At 43.0% G+C, this 15,254-nt stretch overlaps 1 protein-coding gene across 4 annotated transcripts in view; it reads right to left on the bottom strand.

The window, feature by feature from the left end:
* The window catches only part of PRELID2 (PRELI domain containing 2), a 78,871-nt gene extending 63,900 nt beyond the window's left edge, over positions 1-14,971 (bottom strand). For 2 of the 4 annotated variants that reach the window (XM_082623090.1, XM_082623093.1), the window contains exons 1-2: positions 14,819-14,971; positions 1,033-1,090 (exon numbers count right to left, since the gene is read on the bottom strand). In XM_082623090.1, coding sequence (XP_082479216.1) covers positions 1,033-1,090; positions 14,819-14,893 — 133 coding nt within the window. In that variant the 5' untranslated portion in view covers positions 14,894-14,971. Of the gene's footprint in view, positions 1-1,032; positions 1,091-4,751; positions 4,780-14,492; positions 14,514-14,818 lie in introns of those variants that run through there. The other 2 variants (XM_082623092.1, XM_082623091.1) reach the window with 2 other exon arrangements.
* Positions 14,972-15,254: the final 283 nt, after the last annotated feature.

Genomic DNA, 15,254 nt, shown 5'->3' with positions numbered 1-15,254 from the left:
GTTAGGTCATGTAGATAGTAACAAAATCAGGACCTGAAATCAGACTTTCCTAATGCCATATAAAACCTTTCTCCTACAAGTGCAGGTACCTGAGAAAATGGCTTTTAATCATATTTACAGAGTTATGGGAGTGCAGGAAATACCCTCGCAAAGACAGTTCTCTCTTCACCAAGCAGAGAGAATGCCTCAGAGTCACGAAATGAACATCTCATACGTCTTCTCAGAAGGTTCAAGAGCATGGTAGACCGAGCCTGGGTGTCTCCAAAGGTTTACACATTGGTGATGTGCATCACTATAGCTTCCTTCATTGCCAGCTCTCGAGTTCAAACACTGAGAGTGAAAACGCTTCTACCAGAGATGTAAATGACAGAGAACAGGAAAGACTCCTACACTCCAGTCCAAGGATCAGTAAACATCTTCTGTAAAGCGCCAGATGATAAATATTAATATTTTAGGTTTTGTGGGCCATACAGTCTCTGTTACCACAACTCTATTGTTGTGATAAAGAAGTAGGCACAGATAATACATAAACAAATGGGCATAGCTGTGTGCCAATAAAACTTATTTACAACAACAGGCAACACAAGTATAATTTGTCAAGCCCTACTCTAGTCAATACTGCACCGTATTGTTAAGCAGTTTTGATTCCATAATCCAATCATTTTACAGTCACATCTCATATACATGCTATTAGTCATATCTATTTTGCCATCTATAAAATGATATATGAATATATCAAGAAACGTAGCCATGTGACCTCATTGTTCTGGGGATTAAGTTAATAAAAGTAAGAGTGCCTGGCACACCTTAAGTGTTCAAAAACGTAAACTGTCACAGCTGTCATCAATTCTTAATGGAGAAAGTGACAAGAGCATAAGGCATGCCTTCTACTGCTGGAAATGCTGGGTGCTCTTTTCTATCAGTCACCTCGAATACAGAACTATACCTGTTAATATACCTGTTTAAAATATAACAGGCCACACACACACACACACAAAGACACACATCTTTACAAAGAGCAGTAGCACTTACCTTTTTTTTCCTCCACAATTTTTACAGAGATGACATTTTTATCCATGGGGTTTGGATACTAAATGAAAACACATAAAGAAAAATTACCATTCTCTTTTTTTACCAAAGTGAATTACTTCATAGTAACCAGTTATTTGCAGAAACAGTAAATATTATCCAAGCAATCTCTAAGGCCAGTTTTCAATCAAGAGTCTTAATTTTACTAGTTCGTAATAGGTAAGTAGATGCTGTCATCAACTGGACCTGTATGAAATCAGGAGAAACCTTCTTTGGAGTCAACCTAGCTCTGGATGGAGAGGGGGAGGTTAGGTTAAGCTAATGAATAAATAATACTATTAATACTGAACCAGCCTTACATAAATCAAGCGTGTTCTTTGTAAGAGGCACTGCATTGAATGCTTTACTTGCATGATCTTTTTTAAAAGCAGCCTCTCTGTTGTGATTGGATCATGGGATATCATTATCCCATCTTTCAGAAACTAAATGGAAACTAAATAAAATCAGAAAGCTTAGGGTCACCCAGCTGGTTAGTGGTAGAACCACAAAATTAAATCAGGCCTAGTATCAATACATAGTGAATTCCTTCACTATTGTCCTTTACTATTGCCTGGTGGCTGGGTCAGCATCACAGGAGTATAATCACAGAAGGAGTCTATGCCAGGTGCTCAAAAGTTTATTTATGTATATATGTGTATGGCTGAGTCACTTTGCTGTACAGAAGAAACTGGCACAGCACTGTAAATCAACTATATTTCAATAAAGAAAAAAATACAAAAAAAAAGTTTATTTATTGATTAAATTCCCCTGAAACACAATTTCATGTTAATAAAAAGCTGATAGGGCTTCCCTGGTGGCACAGTGGTTAAGAATCCACCTGCCAGGGCTTCCCTGGTGGCACAGTGGTTAGGAATCCACCTGCCAATGCAGGGGGCATGGGTTCAAGCCCTCGTTCAGGAAGATCCCACACGCTGCAGAGCAGCTAGGCCTGTGTGCCACAACTACTGAGCCTGCACTCTAGAGGCCGCACGCCTAGAGCCGGTGCTCTGCGACAAGAGAGGCCACCGCAATGAAAGGCCCACACATGGCAATGACGAGTAGCCCCCGCTCACCGCAACTAAAAAGAAAGCCCACGTGCAGCAACGAAGACCCAACGCAGCCAAAAATAAATTAACTAATTAATAAGAAAGGGAAAAAAAAAAAAGAATCCACCTGCCAACGCAGGGGACATGGGTTTGAGCCCTGGTCCAGGAAGATCCCACATGCCACGGAGCAACTAAGCCCGTGCGCCACAACTACTGAGCCCACGTGCCTAGAGCCCGTGCTCCGCAACAAGAGAAGCCACCGCAATGAGAAGCCCACGCGTGCACCACAACGAAGAGTAGCCCCTGCTCGCCACAACTAGAAAGGTCGTGCGCAGCAACGAAGACCCAGCACAGCCAAAAATAAATTTATGAAAAGAAAAAAAACTGATAATAGCTACCATTTTTGTCCTAGGCAGTTTAATATATTATTTCAGTTTAATTCTCAAAACTATTCCATGAGTTACATTCTGGGGTTGTTTTTTTTTTTCCCTTTCACTTGTGAGAAATTAAGCTTGGATAAACTAAGTCATTTGCTCAAAATCCCCCAGCTAATGAGCATCAAGACTGTAATTTAGCCACAGATACTTTCTTTTGCCTTCAAGGCCTGCCCACCTAACCTACCCTCAAACACCTCAGTCACTCAAACCCCACACTTTCCACTGCTCAGATGCAAAAAGAGACTCAGACAGTAGAAGTCCTCAAAGCCAGAGGACAAGCAGGCTGCTGACCAGGCCTGCTGAACGCCTGTCGGGCTCTATTCCCAGAGGTTTACTGCTTCATCATGCGATCTAATATGAAAGGAAAATCACAGGGAAGTCTTATCCAAAACACCGTAAGGTGCTGAGGGGGAGATGAGAGCAGCGAACAGGCTGGGGGCAGGGGGGCAGGGGACAGGGCCCTCCACTTGGTAAGCTTGAGCTTTAAGCCTTCTGAACCCAGGAAATGGTCTACAAAACTCAGTGAGCAGGGCTCTTTCCCACCCCACGGCAGCTCTGTGTCTGCATGCATCCGTTTGTATAAGAGGTTGACTGAGGGACTGATTTTTCAGGGAAAAGGAACCATCACTTTCACACATTGTTAAAGATATCTGTGGCCCCAAAAGACCTGGGATAAGAACACAGACTCTACAAGAGCAGGAATTTTGTATCTCCACCAGCCAGCACAGTGTCTGGCACATAGCAGGCACTCAATGAATATTTGCTGAATGAATGAACAATCTGGAAGATAACCTCTGGGATCAATGTGGAAACTAAACCTTACTCCCTTCGAGGACCAGGGGAACCAATCTATGAAGCGAGCAGTGGGCTCAGTCCTTGGCATCCTCAACACCACATCACACCCCATGCCGTAAACTCTGCCAGTCACACTCCCATCCGGGCAACTGCAATCTTGATAACACATCAACAACTTGCCTTTTTGTTTGTTTGTCTGTGGCCACACACTCGGCTTTTAGGATCTTAGTTCCCGGACCAGGGATCAAACCCAGGCCCCGGCAGTGAAAGCACCAAGTCCTAACCACTGGACTGCCAAGGAATTCCCCAACATGGCTGTTTAAATATTTATTTATTCATTCATTCATGTTTGCTCCAGAAAAAAATGCTCAAAATTACAATGCTTGTTTTCTTGAAGTTTAACCTTCAGTATTTGTTTGAAGATAATGGCCACCACGGGGGGTCAGGTTTAGCTATTCTGTCCCTCAGCAAGGGGGCTTCACTTACACAATACCCTTGAAGTGAGGGAGATATCTGAGACTCACACAGATGCCCTTAATTTTTAGTGTGTGTGTGTGTGTGTATAGAAATCAGAACTCTTATACTAAGGTAAAATGAGAGTATGAGAATATTGCCTCTACTACAGTTCTATTTTACTCATTTTATTATATTCATCAATACATCCTAACTGACTGAATATTATAAATACACTGTAAGTTGTAGGAAGATGACTGAACTAAATTATGAAAGAGGTTGGAAACATAATCACCAGAGAAGGCTAATGATAAAAATTCCCCAAGTTCTGATTACTTCACAAAGTTATCAGTGAAATTCCTAAAGATTATAAACTCAAATGCTTTACTCATGCTTTTATATAACTTTAATATCTGCTTATTAGGGTGAAGGGTATCGATTTAAATAATAGTGAAACTATTCTTCACTTAACAGTTTTCTGACTACCTAAGCATTGTTCCAGGCACTAGGGACAGTGTAATGAAACAAACAAGATTGTAGCCTCTTAGAGAGTTTACATGTTAGTCAGAAAAACAAAAAATAAAATATATAAGGAGAAAATAAATCAGACTAAGGGATAACAGGGGCTTGGGAAATCATGAAGAGGAGCCATTGTAAAATACTTAAGGGTCACTCATTAGACAATTCTTGCAAATTACAAAGTAAAATGGAAGTTGTCTCAGCCAAACACAAGAAATCCTAAACTATTCGCTCTAGTAAACTCATTTGCAAGATTCAAGGCATTTTCCTATGCAACTACTTTTGGAGTTGAAGAGACATGAGCCTCAAGTTTCCTTCCATATGTGAATGGAAAAAGAAATCAGAGGTTTATTTACAATAGCTAAATACCATGACGTGAAAGGCATATATTTTAACTTTTTTTAAAGATTTATTGTGCTGAGGCGCCCCCTACCTAGCATTACTCAAAATTTTCTGACACCATCTTGTGGTAACTTGAATATTCATGATTGAATTCACAAAAATGTATCTGAAGTCAGCTAATAAGGGGTCGAGAGAGGGAAGGCTGCTCAGAGAGGATCACCACCAGGAATGCCAATTGGGAAGACAGGAAGCAGGTGACCAGGCTTTTCTGGACACCTGTACAAACACAGTGTGACAGTGGAAAGGGTTAAGCTAGATCAGGATCAAGCCCATCAGACTTAATTGCACATCTACTTTGCCCGTGCAGAGTGCTATACTAGAGGTCACCATATGTATTATCTCATTTTGGTCTCCTCAAAATGAGTAAATCTCTTAACAAGTGTTAAGATAAGGAGTCTCCATGTTAAAAACATAATGGTATAAGACCTGCACACGAGCAGGGTAACCCTGGGATATTCCGGTCCCCACTACACACTAGTGACTCTCATGGAAGCAAAGTGGACTGATGACCCAAATATCTACCAAAAACACTTGCCATCCTTGGAACTCACTCAGTGGACCACAAACTGCAGTGGCTAATAATTACTGCACAGGGCTCTGCACATTTGCCATACTTTCTGGGTGACACAAGGGATTTTTCAAGGTATATTTGAGTTCATTCTGAATTTACTTATAATTTTTACATTCTTCACAGAACGTATAAACTAATCCCTTCCCTTTCCCCAAGATATAAATGTGTTGCAAATATCACTGCTTATATTATATGTATGTAACAGTCTAACAAGGGTAAAACATAGACTCTCCTACACTGTCATATACCTTGCTTTCATGTGTTTTACATATTAAAAGGCAAGGGGCCAAAAATTTCAAAATAATGGGTAAAAAAACAAAATACACATTAAAACAAATACATAGCTATGAAGAGTGAGAGGTCAAGAAATAGAGTCCATCTAACTACAGGAATAACATTCAGTACATTTCTGGGAGTAGATCCATAAAGATAGGGTATATTTACGTTTCTTACTTACAAGGGGAAAATATAATAAGCTTTCATAAAGCTGACTCTTAAGAGAGTTAGGAGTTATTAACATATCAACTTTCCAGGACTTCGGTGTCCCAGTGGTTAAGACTCCAAACTCCCTATGCAGGGGGCCAGGGTTCGATCCCTGGTCAGGGAACTAGATCCCACATGCATGCCACAACTACGACCTGGTGCAGCCAAATAAATAATTTTTTTTTTTTTTTTTTTTTTTTTTTTAAAGAAAGGGGCTTCCCTGGTGGCGCAGCGGTTGAGAGTCTGCCTGCTGATGCAGGGGACACGGGTTCATGCCCCGGTCCGGGAGGATCCCACATGCCACAGAGCGGCGAGGCCCGTGAGCCATGGCCGCTGAGCCTGTGCGTCCGGAGCCTGTGCTCCGCAACGGGAGAGGCCACAACAGTGAGAGGCCCACGTACCACAAAAAAAAAAAAAAAGCAAAGTTGACTTTATACCAAGACCAAATGATTAGTCAAAATGTCAATGACCAAAGACTAAACACAGGGCTTCCCTGGTGGCGCAGTGGTTGAGAGTCCGCCTGCCGATGCAGGGCACGCGGGTTCGTGCCCCAGTCTGGGAGGATTCCGCGTGCCGCGGAGTGGCTGGGCCCGTGAGCCGTGGCCACTGGGCCTGCGCATCCGGAGCCTGTGCTCCGCAACGGGAGAGGCCACAACAGTGAGAGGCCCGCGTACCGCAAAAACAAAAAAACAACAACAAAGAAAAAAAAAAAAAAAGACTAAACACATTTAAGTCAACAAACATTTTGAATGGCTGTTCGTTGGCCTTCGCAGTAGGAGGATGAAGGAGAAGAAACAAAGGACAAGGAGGCAAGATGTGCAGACTGTGCTGCTGCCATCTGTGAAGCCCGGGTGGTAGACCACCAGATGATCCTCAAAGGCCCTTCCGGTGGGACAAGTTATGAGTCTAAACAAAGGCCAACCAACGTCACTTCACGCTCATTCATACCAAAATGTCCCAATAATTGGCAATGACATAATGACGTTTATTAAAAAGAATCATTCATACAATTGTGACACCAAGGAAAATCCTCTTCCCTAAACATTAAATGCAGCACTATGTACAATAGCCAAGACATGGAACCAACATAAATGTCCATCAACAGATGAATGGATAAAGATGTGGCATATATATACAATGGAATATTATTCAGCCATAAAAAGAAAGGAAACTGAGTTATTTGTAGTGAGATGGATGGACCTAGAGTCTGTCATACAGAGTGAAGTAAGTCAGAAAGAGAAAGACAAATACTGTATGCTAACACATATACATGGAATCTTAAAAAATAAATAAATAAATGATACTGATGAGCACAGTTGCAGGGCAGGAATAAAGACATAGACACAGAGAATGGACTTGAGGACACGGGGGCAGGGAGAGGGAAGCTGGGGTAAAGTGAGAGTAGCATCGACATATGTACACTACTGAATGTAAAATAGATAGCTAGTGGGAAGCAGCAGCATAGCTCAGGGAGATCAGCTCGGGTGCTTTGCAATGACCTAGAGGGGTGGGGTAGGGAGGGTGGGAGGGAGGCTCAAGAAGGAGGGCATATGGGGACATATGTATGCATATGGCTGATTCACTTTGGTGTGCAACAGAAACTAACACAGTATTGTGAAACAATTATATTCCGATAAAGATCTATTTTTTTTAAAAAATGCATACACAAACCCAATGCATTTAAAGTTACAAAGTCTACAAAATAACTAATCAGTACTCTTGGGAAGCACCATGGTCCAGAAAGTACTAAGGAACTGAAGAGGAGACTAAGATACAACAACTAAATGTAATGTGGGATCCTGGATTGAATCCTAGACTGAAAAAAAATCGTATTAGTAAACAAGTGCCAAAATTTGAATAATGTTTATAGGACAGTTAACATGGTATCAGTGTTAATTCCCTGATTTTAAAAATTATATAGTGGTTTGAGGAAGTTAAGGACACGAATTTTCTGTTTTTGCAACATTTTGTAAGTCAAATTACTTCTAAATGAAAAGTTAAGAAATAAACGAAAGTAAAATAAAGAAAGTCTGGGAAACAGAATGAGTTTTAGAATCTAAGAGACCTCAGTTGATGCCCACCTATGGCAGGCTCAGGCAAATTATCTCAGTCAGTCCAGTTTTCTCATCTGTAAAATTAGAAAAACAAAAACAAAAAAAAACAAAAAAAAATCTACCTCAAAGAGTTGTTATAGAAATTCAAGGAAATAATTTTATGTAAAGTGTAACACCTGGCACCCTTACTGGTTTTGCTACTAAAAAATGACTCAATATTTTTGAAAACTTAGTTTCAAGACTTCAGTCTTTATCTTGTAACCTACTGTGGTGTCATATTAAGTATACTATTAGTGCCCATTTGCAATCCAGATATATTTAAATGATTATTCAAAAATTACTAGAAGATATTTCTTATTTTCCTAGACTAGTAAAACCTCACAAGCTCATGCTTTACCACTGCAGAATTTGTAGAAGATACGACAAGGACTCCTTGACACATCCCTGCCCACTAGCATTAGGGGAAGCGCCACATTGGAGAAGAGAATAGAGAGAACACTTACTTTTTAAAAAGGCAACAAACTCTAAGTACTCTAAAAGCCCTTACAGATTTATAATTAAAACATGAATCTTGCACCACACTGTATGTCTGTGATATGCCCCTGAGAAGGCACTTACCACAAAAATTAATTCATTTCCCTTTGTCCCCTTTGACAGTGAGCTCCTTGAGGCCAGGGATATGTTTTATTTAGCTTTTCATCTCCCAGGGGCCAAATGATACACAGACCTATTGTGGATTTCTATTAGGAGACATATGAATGTTTAACTACTATACTTTGATAGTTAAAATTTTCCTATCTTTCAGGTACTAAGCCACAACTTCTACTAGGTAACTTACTAAGTATGCTTTAATATTATTTAAATGACATTTTAAAAATAAGTCATAATTCGGGGCTTCCCTGGTAGCGCAGTGGTTGAGAGTCTGCCTGCTGATGCAGGGGACATGGGTTTGTGCCCCGGTCTGGGAAGATCCCACATGCCGTGGAGCGGCTAGGCCCGTGAGCCATGGCCGCTGAGCCTGCGCGTCCGGAGCCTGTGCTCTGCAACGGGAGAGGCCACAACAGTGAGAGGCCCACGTATCGCAAAAAAAAAAAAAAAAAAAAAAAAGTCATAATTCAAATATGCACCTTTATTCATGGTTACTCTCCCTTTAATTACTCCAAGTTAAAAAGATTTCTGCAGACTACTTCTCTCAGCTTTTTATTTTCAAGTTCATGGATTTACATGTCATAAATTATTTCTGTTAGTATTATTATAACGATTTTTAACAAGTACTTTAAAAGTACTTGTTTTAAACAAGTACTAAAGCACCTACTGTGTGGTGACATTAAACTATGTATATTGTATGCAACTGTGTGTATTATCCAACTTACTTTCCCCCAACAACTCCAGACGATATTATTATTAATATTATGCAGATGAGGAAACTGAGGCAAAGCAAAATGAACTGACTTGCCCAAACTCACACAGCTAGAAGCACCCCGACACCTGGCTGATGTCAGAGCCCATGCTCTTCCTGTCTGCACCTTCTTCCCGTCGTGCCTAATTTTCTAGTGGAATTGAGGATAGGAAGATAAAAGTGAAGAAAGACTATTATAGTGTGAACAAAAAGATACATAACCATTATGCTAACCCAGGCCTATCATTTTCAAATCACTTATTTTGGAAATACGGGTCCACTCCAAATATTTCAGGAGCTCTGTAGGGAGAGATGTTCCACACGTGTCAGATATGCAAGGAAGAAAAAATAGGATCAGAAATGGAAACATTATTAATTACCCCATCAACTTTCTACTCTAAATGGAAATAGCCATTCATAAATCCCCTTTCTGAGTTTAAGGGTAAACATTCAAACCATTTTGTTCACAACATCAAGCTCCTGGCTAGAATAAATAAAATCTGAGGCCACTGTGTTGAAGCAAAGAAATTATTTTAATCTGTCTGCTTGATTACAGTACCCAAAGTAAGGACATGTTACTGAATCCACACTGGCTTCGGTCTGAAATTACATAGGGCTAAATCCTGAAGACAGTATTTCACTCATTCATTCAATAAGGATTTGCTGATAACCTACTATGTTCCAGGATCTCTTTGGATACTTGAGATACATCAGGAACAGATGATAAAATCTCCACCCATGAAGCTTACACTCTATTCACAGTGATTCTTTTACCTACAGCATAACAAGAAAATCAACCTGAACAACTCTATGCTAAGAAAAACTGTAGCTTCTCTGGCCTCATTTAAGAATAAACAAGAAAAATCCAGGCCACATAATGGCCTTTTGTATGACTTTAAATTTCAGGTAGACAAAATTTAGGAAGTCTTTTAGGAAGAAATTTTTAGAAAATCTAGGAATCCAGCTCATGCAAGGCAAGCCCATTAAACAGACCCATGTTAGCTTCCAGAGATGAGTAAGCCTATCAGCTGCTATATCCATCTATGCAACAGTGTGTTCTCTTTGCAGATGGTTTTCAGTAAAAGGAAGGAAACAGCTATAAATGATGATAACTAGAAAGCTAAGAGTCATTCAAAGAAAGAAACCAAAACACACTGTCAGGAGCACTGACACTGTAGTTCATGGGAAGTGCAGTTTAGCATCTGATGAATAAACCATCTTGGTTTTCACAGCACTCCTCTATGAAGAGTTCAATGAGAAACATTGCACTCCACGAACAAAGAGTATTGTGGTGTTTGTTTTCAAGGTGCCACTTAGCTTTGAGAGTATGTAGCTAATATTTTGCCTGTGGTATCCAACAGGCAGGTGTAAGAAGAGCAAACATTCCTCAGGTTTTAAAAATAGCAGGATATTATAACTTGGAAGGCAAGCCGTAACATACCAAAAGCCAGAGATCAGTAGACTCTATTTAAAATAGAACTTCCTCAGTGCTGTAGCACCTTCAAACATACCATTGTGAAAAATCAGATTAAATGCTTCCCAGAGATCCTACGATTGTCCCTTCTGCCAAGTGCTTTCCTTTGAATAAAAAAAATATATATACAAAAAGAGTAAAAGAAAAATAAAAGTGTATTTTGCTAAAAGGCTCATTCTTACTACCTTATGCTTTAAAAGAAACATATGCTTGTCAAACTGTTACACATCTGATCCTCACAACAATCCTGGGAGACTGGTGGGGTACATAGCATATCATTTCACAGATAAGAAATTAAGACAGTAGGGTTGTCTCATAAGGTTGTGCATGTTGCTCACTGCACAAGGTTTTCCAGTCAAGCAGGCCATTGGGCACCTAGAAGAAGGAGCACTTTTTTCTAACTTGCATAAGTAGCCCCATACACCTCCCACTAGCCCCATTTACTGTGAGCTTATGGGTGTAGAACACCTAGATGATGCCTCTTTCTAATTTGCTCAAGGGCACAGTATAGGCTGGTGAAAACTGTTTCCCAAGGCCACCTCAAAACTGCTTTTAATGAAGGAAGCACAATGATTGGAATCCAGGTCTACTGACTTCCAGTTCATGGCTTTAAATAATGTAAGGTGGGGACCTCCCTGGTGGTCCAGTGGTTAAGACTCCTTGCTTCTACTGCAGGGGGCACAGATTTGATCCCTGGTCAGGGAACTAAGATCCCACATGCCGCGCAGCCAAAAAAAAAAAAAAAAGAGAGAGAGAGAGAGAAAGAAAAGAAAAGAAAAAAGAATGAATAATGTAAGGTAAAAATTCTCAGAGCAACTGAATTTACTGACATCCTAGAGACAGTCACATAGCCCCATCCAGGGATCTCTGAAGGACTGCCTTGTGAATAGAAAGAATGCAAGTGTACTGTCCATAGAGATAACACTGTCCCATCCCTAGACCTTTTCTGCAAATGTCCTCCTGCAAATGTCCTCCTCCACTTTCCCTAGCCTTACCTTCCAAAATGTCCTCCTCAGTTTTTACTTACTATGTGCCAGGCGCTTTGCTAAGTATTGTATAAGAACTCTTTCAGGGCTTCCCTGGTGATGCAGTGGTTGAGAGTCCGCCTGCCAATGCAGGGGACGCGGGCTCGTGCCCCGGTCCAGGAGGATCCCACATGCCGCGGAGCAGCTGGGCCCGTGAGCCACAGCCGCTGAGCCTGCGCATACGGAGCCTGTGCTCCACAACGGGAGAGGCCACAACAGTGAGAGGCCTGCGTACTGAAAAAAAAAAAAAAAAAAACTCTTCCAGATCCTAACTAAACCGAGCTAGAGAAGCGACCTCAGCTATAACACCTGGCACCTAAAAACTGCCCACCTGAGCCCAATCAACTCGTAGAAATGTGAGAATTAAAAGCTTTCCATCAAAAGCTTACCATTGGTTTAGGCCACTAAATCACTAGGGTGATCTGTTACACAGCAGATAACCAAAACAATGTATTTTCTCACCCTCGCACCTTCAAAGCTATACCCTTAGACCAGGCACAACCGGTCGGAGATGAATAAACCCTGAGAGAAGACTGCAGGCAAAAGGAAACTGTAGACTCTACACAAAGTAGAGTCTACAGCACGGTATTCCCTCAGTGATTATCTGAGTGTCTATTATGTGCAAGGCAGCACAGCCTGGTGATTAGGGGGTGTGAGCTTGGAGTCAGATGTGTTGAAATCCTGGCTCTCCCACTTGCTAGCTGCGGGAGCTTGGAATCCGAACCGCAGTTTCTCCAGACCATGGAATGGAAGTCAATCCTAACTACTTCCTGAAGCTGCTGGGAGGAGTAAAAACGATAACGTATGACAGCACTTCCTCCCCCACCCCGCCGGCCTAGGAAACTCGTCTCATGTTTCAGCCATCACTTCCCAAATGTCACTTTCTCGAAGAAGTCTTCCCTATGTCACCCTCCGGGACTTCGCAACACTGTGAACTTTCCCTGTGTAAATACATATCATCAGCTGGAGTTACGTTTTCCCTTGTTAATCATTTATTAATGTCAGTCTCACCCACCAGAGACCATCAGCTCCATGAGAAGAGAGTCTGTCTGTGGTGCCCTACACCCAGCGCAGAGCCTGGCACACAAAGTGTCTCTAAACACCTGCTGAATGAAAGAAAAGCATTTAGCCCAGAAGCTTGACACATGCCAAGTACTCTCTAAATGAGAGCTTGGCACTGTGCTACGTGTTTCCTCAGTAGTGAGACTTACCCCGAGGAAGGTTAGAGCCTGATGAGGGAAAAGACACATGCAGTAGTAACTACCCAACACTGTAGAAGATGGTCACTGAGGCCCAAAGTGTCCCTCCAGCTCTGACAAGGCAGAGATTGCCTCTTGATGAGGATAACCCAGAAAGGCTTTCCAAAGGGGCAGTGACACTGGAGAATCCACACTCCAAAGTGCCAGCCCTAAAACAAAAATGGGGTGTTGGCTTTTTCTCTTTAGGGCCCAGAAGCCTAGCCTAAGGCAAAGTCTACAGCACATCTGTAATTCATTTATTCATTCATTTATTCATTCATCATTCATCAGATTTGTATTGAGCACCTAGTAGGTACCAGGTACTACATACAGGAGATAACTAACAATATTAACCAGCTGACATTCCCCCCCAAAAAAGGCCTCCATGGCAGCCTCATGTTAACCAGGGTCCTACTCACTCCTTTGTGACCTGGGCCCCCAAGTGCATCCTCTAATGGAGGTCAGGTCTTATCACTTAAAAAAATCCATCTCCAGGCTTCCAGGTGGCACACCGGGAGCACTGCCAGTGGCAGCTGTCCAAGGCAAATTACAATTCTTGCAAATCTTCCTCAACATCGTGAAAGCTGAAAGAAGATCTGATACAACACTCATCTGTGGACAAAAAACGTCACCTGCCATTTCAGTAAACAAACGATGTTGTGGCCATAAGTCCTTCAGCCTCTGCAGCCATCCCCAGCGGTGCACCCTGAGGGGGTTCAGGACGGAGAAAAACAGGATACAGGTCCTAGATAGTTAAGGCACTTATCAAAGGAATTTCAATGGGCCCAGACTCTTGCATTGTTCCATACACAGAAAAACACTAATTTCATTAACTTGAGATGTCCCGTTTTCTTTAATTAGCAGTAATCTTTGGATGGTCAACTATCCTTTTTTTTTGTCTGAACTCCTATATACCCTGGCCCCTCCCTTTCCTCCTCAGACCAGCCCCAAGGAGCTATCTCAGAGGCTGTATCCAGGCTTAAGTCCTCAGCAAGTCTGCCCAATAAAACATAATTCTCAACTTTTAGGTTGTGCATTTTTTTAAGTGGACACATCTTAGATGCAGAAACTGAAGCCTAGAGAGAAAATGACCCTTGACCAAGGTCATCAAGTGAACTAACTAAAGGCAGAACCAGACCAGAAAGAAACTTCCCATTCTACCGTTACGAGCCACAGTCCCAGGAGCAGCTCTTGAGATAAAGAGGGCCACTGAATATTGAGGCTAGGGTGTACGGTTATAGTAGTACAAACAAAAACAATATATTTTAAAGAACTTAGCAAGCATCAGTCACTGTGATAAGCACTTTACGGGAATTATTTCACTTGAATCCTCACAACTCCTGAGTTGGTACTATTATTTTTCCCATTTTACATATTACAAAACTAAGGCATGGGGACTGCCCAAAGTCCCAAGCTGTTAATAAAAGAGAAAGTGGTGAGGTGGTAGATGACGGCTTCAACAGCCTCCACTAGCTTTGAAGGAGTCAATGATGTACTAGAGAGATCGAGAAGCCCTGTGCAGCCTCACCGGAGCTCCAGAACTTGGGTTCCCCGCGACTCTCCCTCCAGCTGGGGCAGGGTGTGAACGTGATGCCGCGCACGGAGCCTTTCGCTCATCCTGGTGGGGGAGCTCTCAAGGAAATCCACCCCCGCCCTCGCCCAGCACATCCCAGAGGCGAAACCCGCAGTTGGAAGGGGAGACCGACCGTGGGTGTGGACCTCCGAGCGGGCAGAGGGGTGCAGAGTGGAGGTGAGGGGAGCTGCGGGCGCCCGCTGCCCGGAGCGCAGACCGCTGGGCCACCGGGGCAGCGCGGGAGAATGCGAGCCCCGGCCGAGAAAGAGCGGGGCGAATACCTTTCGGAGGAAGCTGGCGACCACCTGCTCGAAGGGGTACTTGAACACCTCGTGCACGTCCACGGTGACCCCCATTCCGGCGCGCCTGCCACGCCTCCGCCGAGCACACTGCTGCTGGAGCTCTGTAGGTGCCGGGCCGCGCGTCAGGGTAGCCGAAGGGGCGTGGGAGGTTTTTTTTCTCCTCCTTTTTCAAACTTTCGAAACTTTATTGTCCGGAGAACCAGACAGTCGGTCACGCCCCCGCCCCCTTCCGCCAGCGTCCCGTCGGGCGGCGGGCGCGGGAGGTGCCTGGGCCCCTGGCGGTGTCGACTGGAGGCGCCTGGAGCGGCCCGGCCCCGGCCCCGCCCCTCCCCGCGCCGGTCACGCCTCGTCCTGACCACGCCACGCCCCCGACCACGCCTATGGACCCAAGTATCCGCCCTGGAGCCGCGGCGCA

Source organism: Mesoplodon mirus (assembly GCF_964341445.2).
Source record: "Mesoplodon mirus genome assembly, chromosome: 5".
Lineage (NCBI taxonomy): Eukaryota > Metazoa > Chordata > Mammalia > Artiodactyla > Ziphiidae > Mesoplodon > Mesoplodon mirus.
Note: the sequence above shows the minus strand (reverse complement) of the source record. Positions and strands in the feature narration are given on the sequence as shown.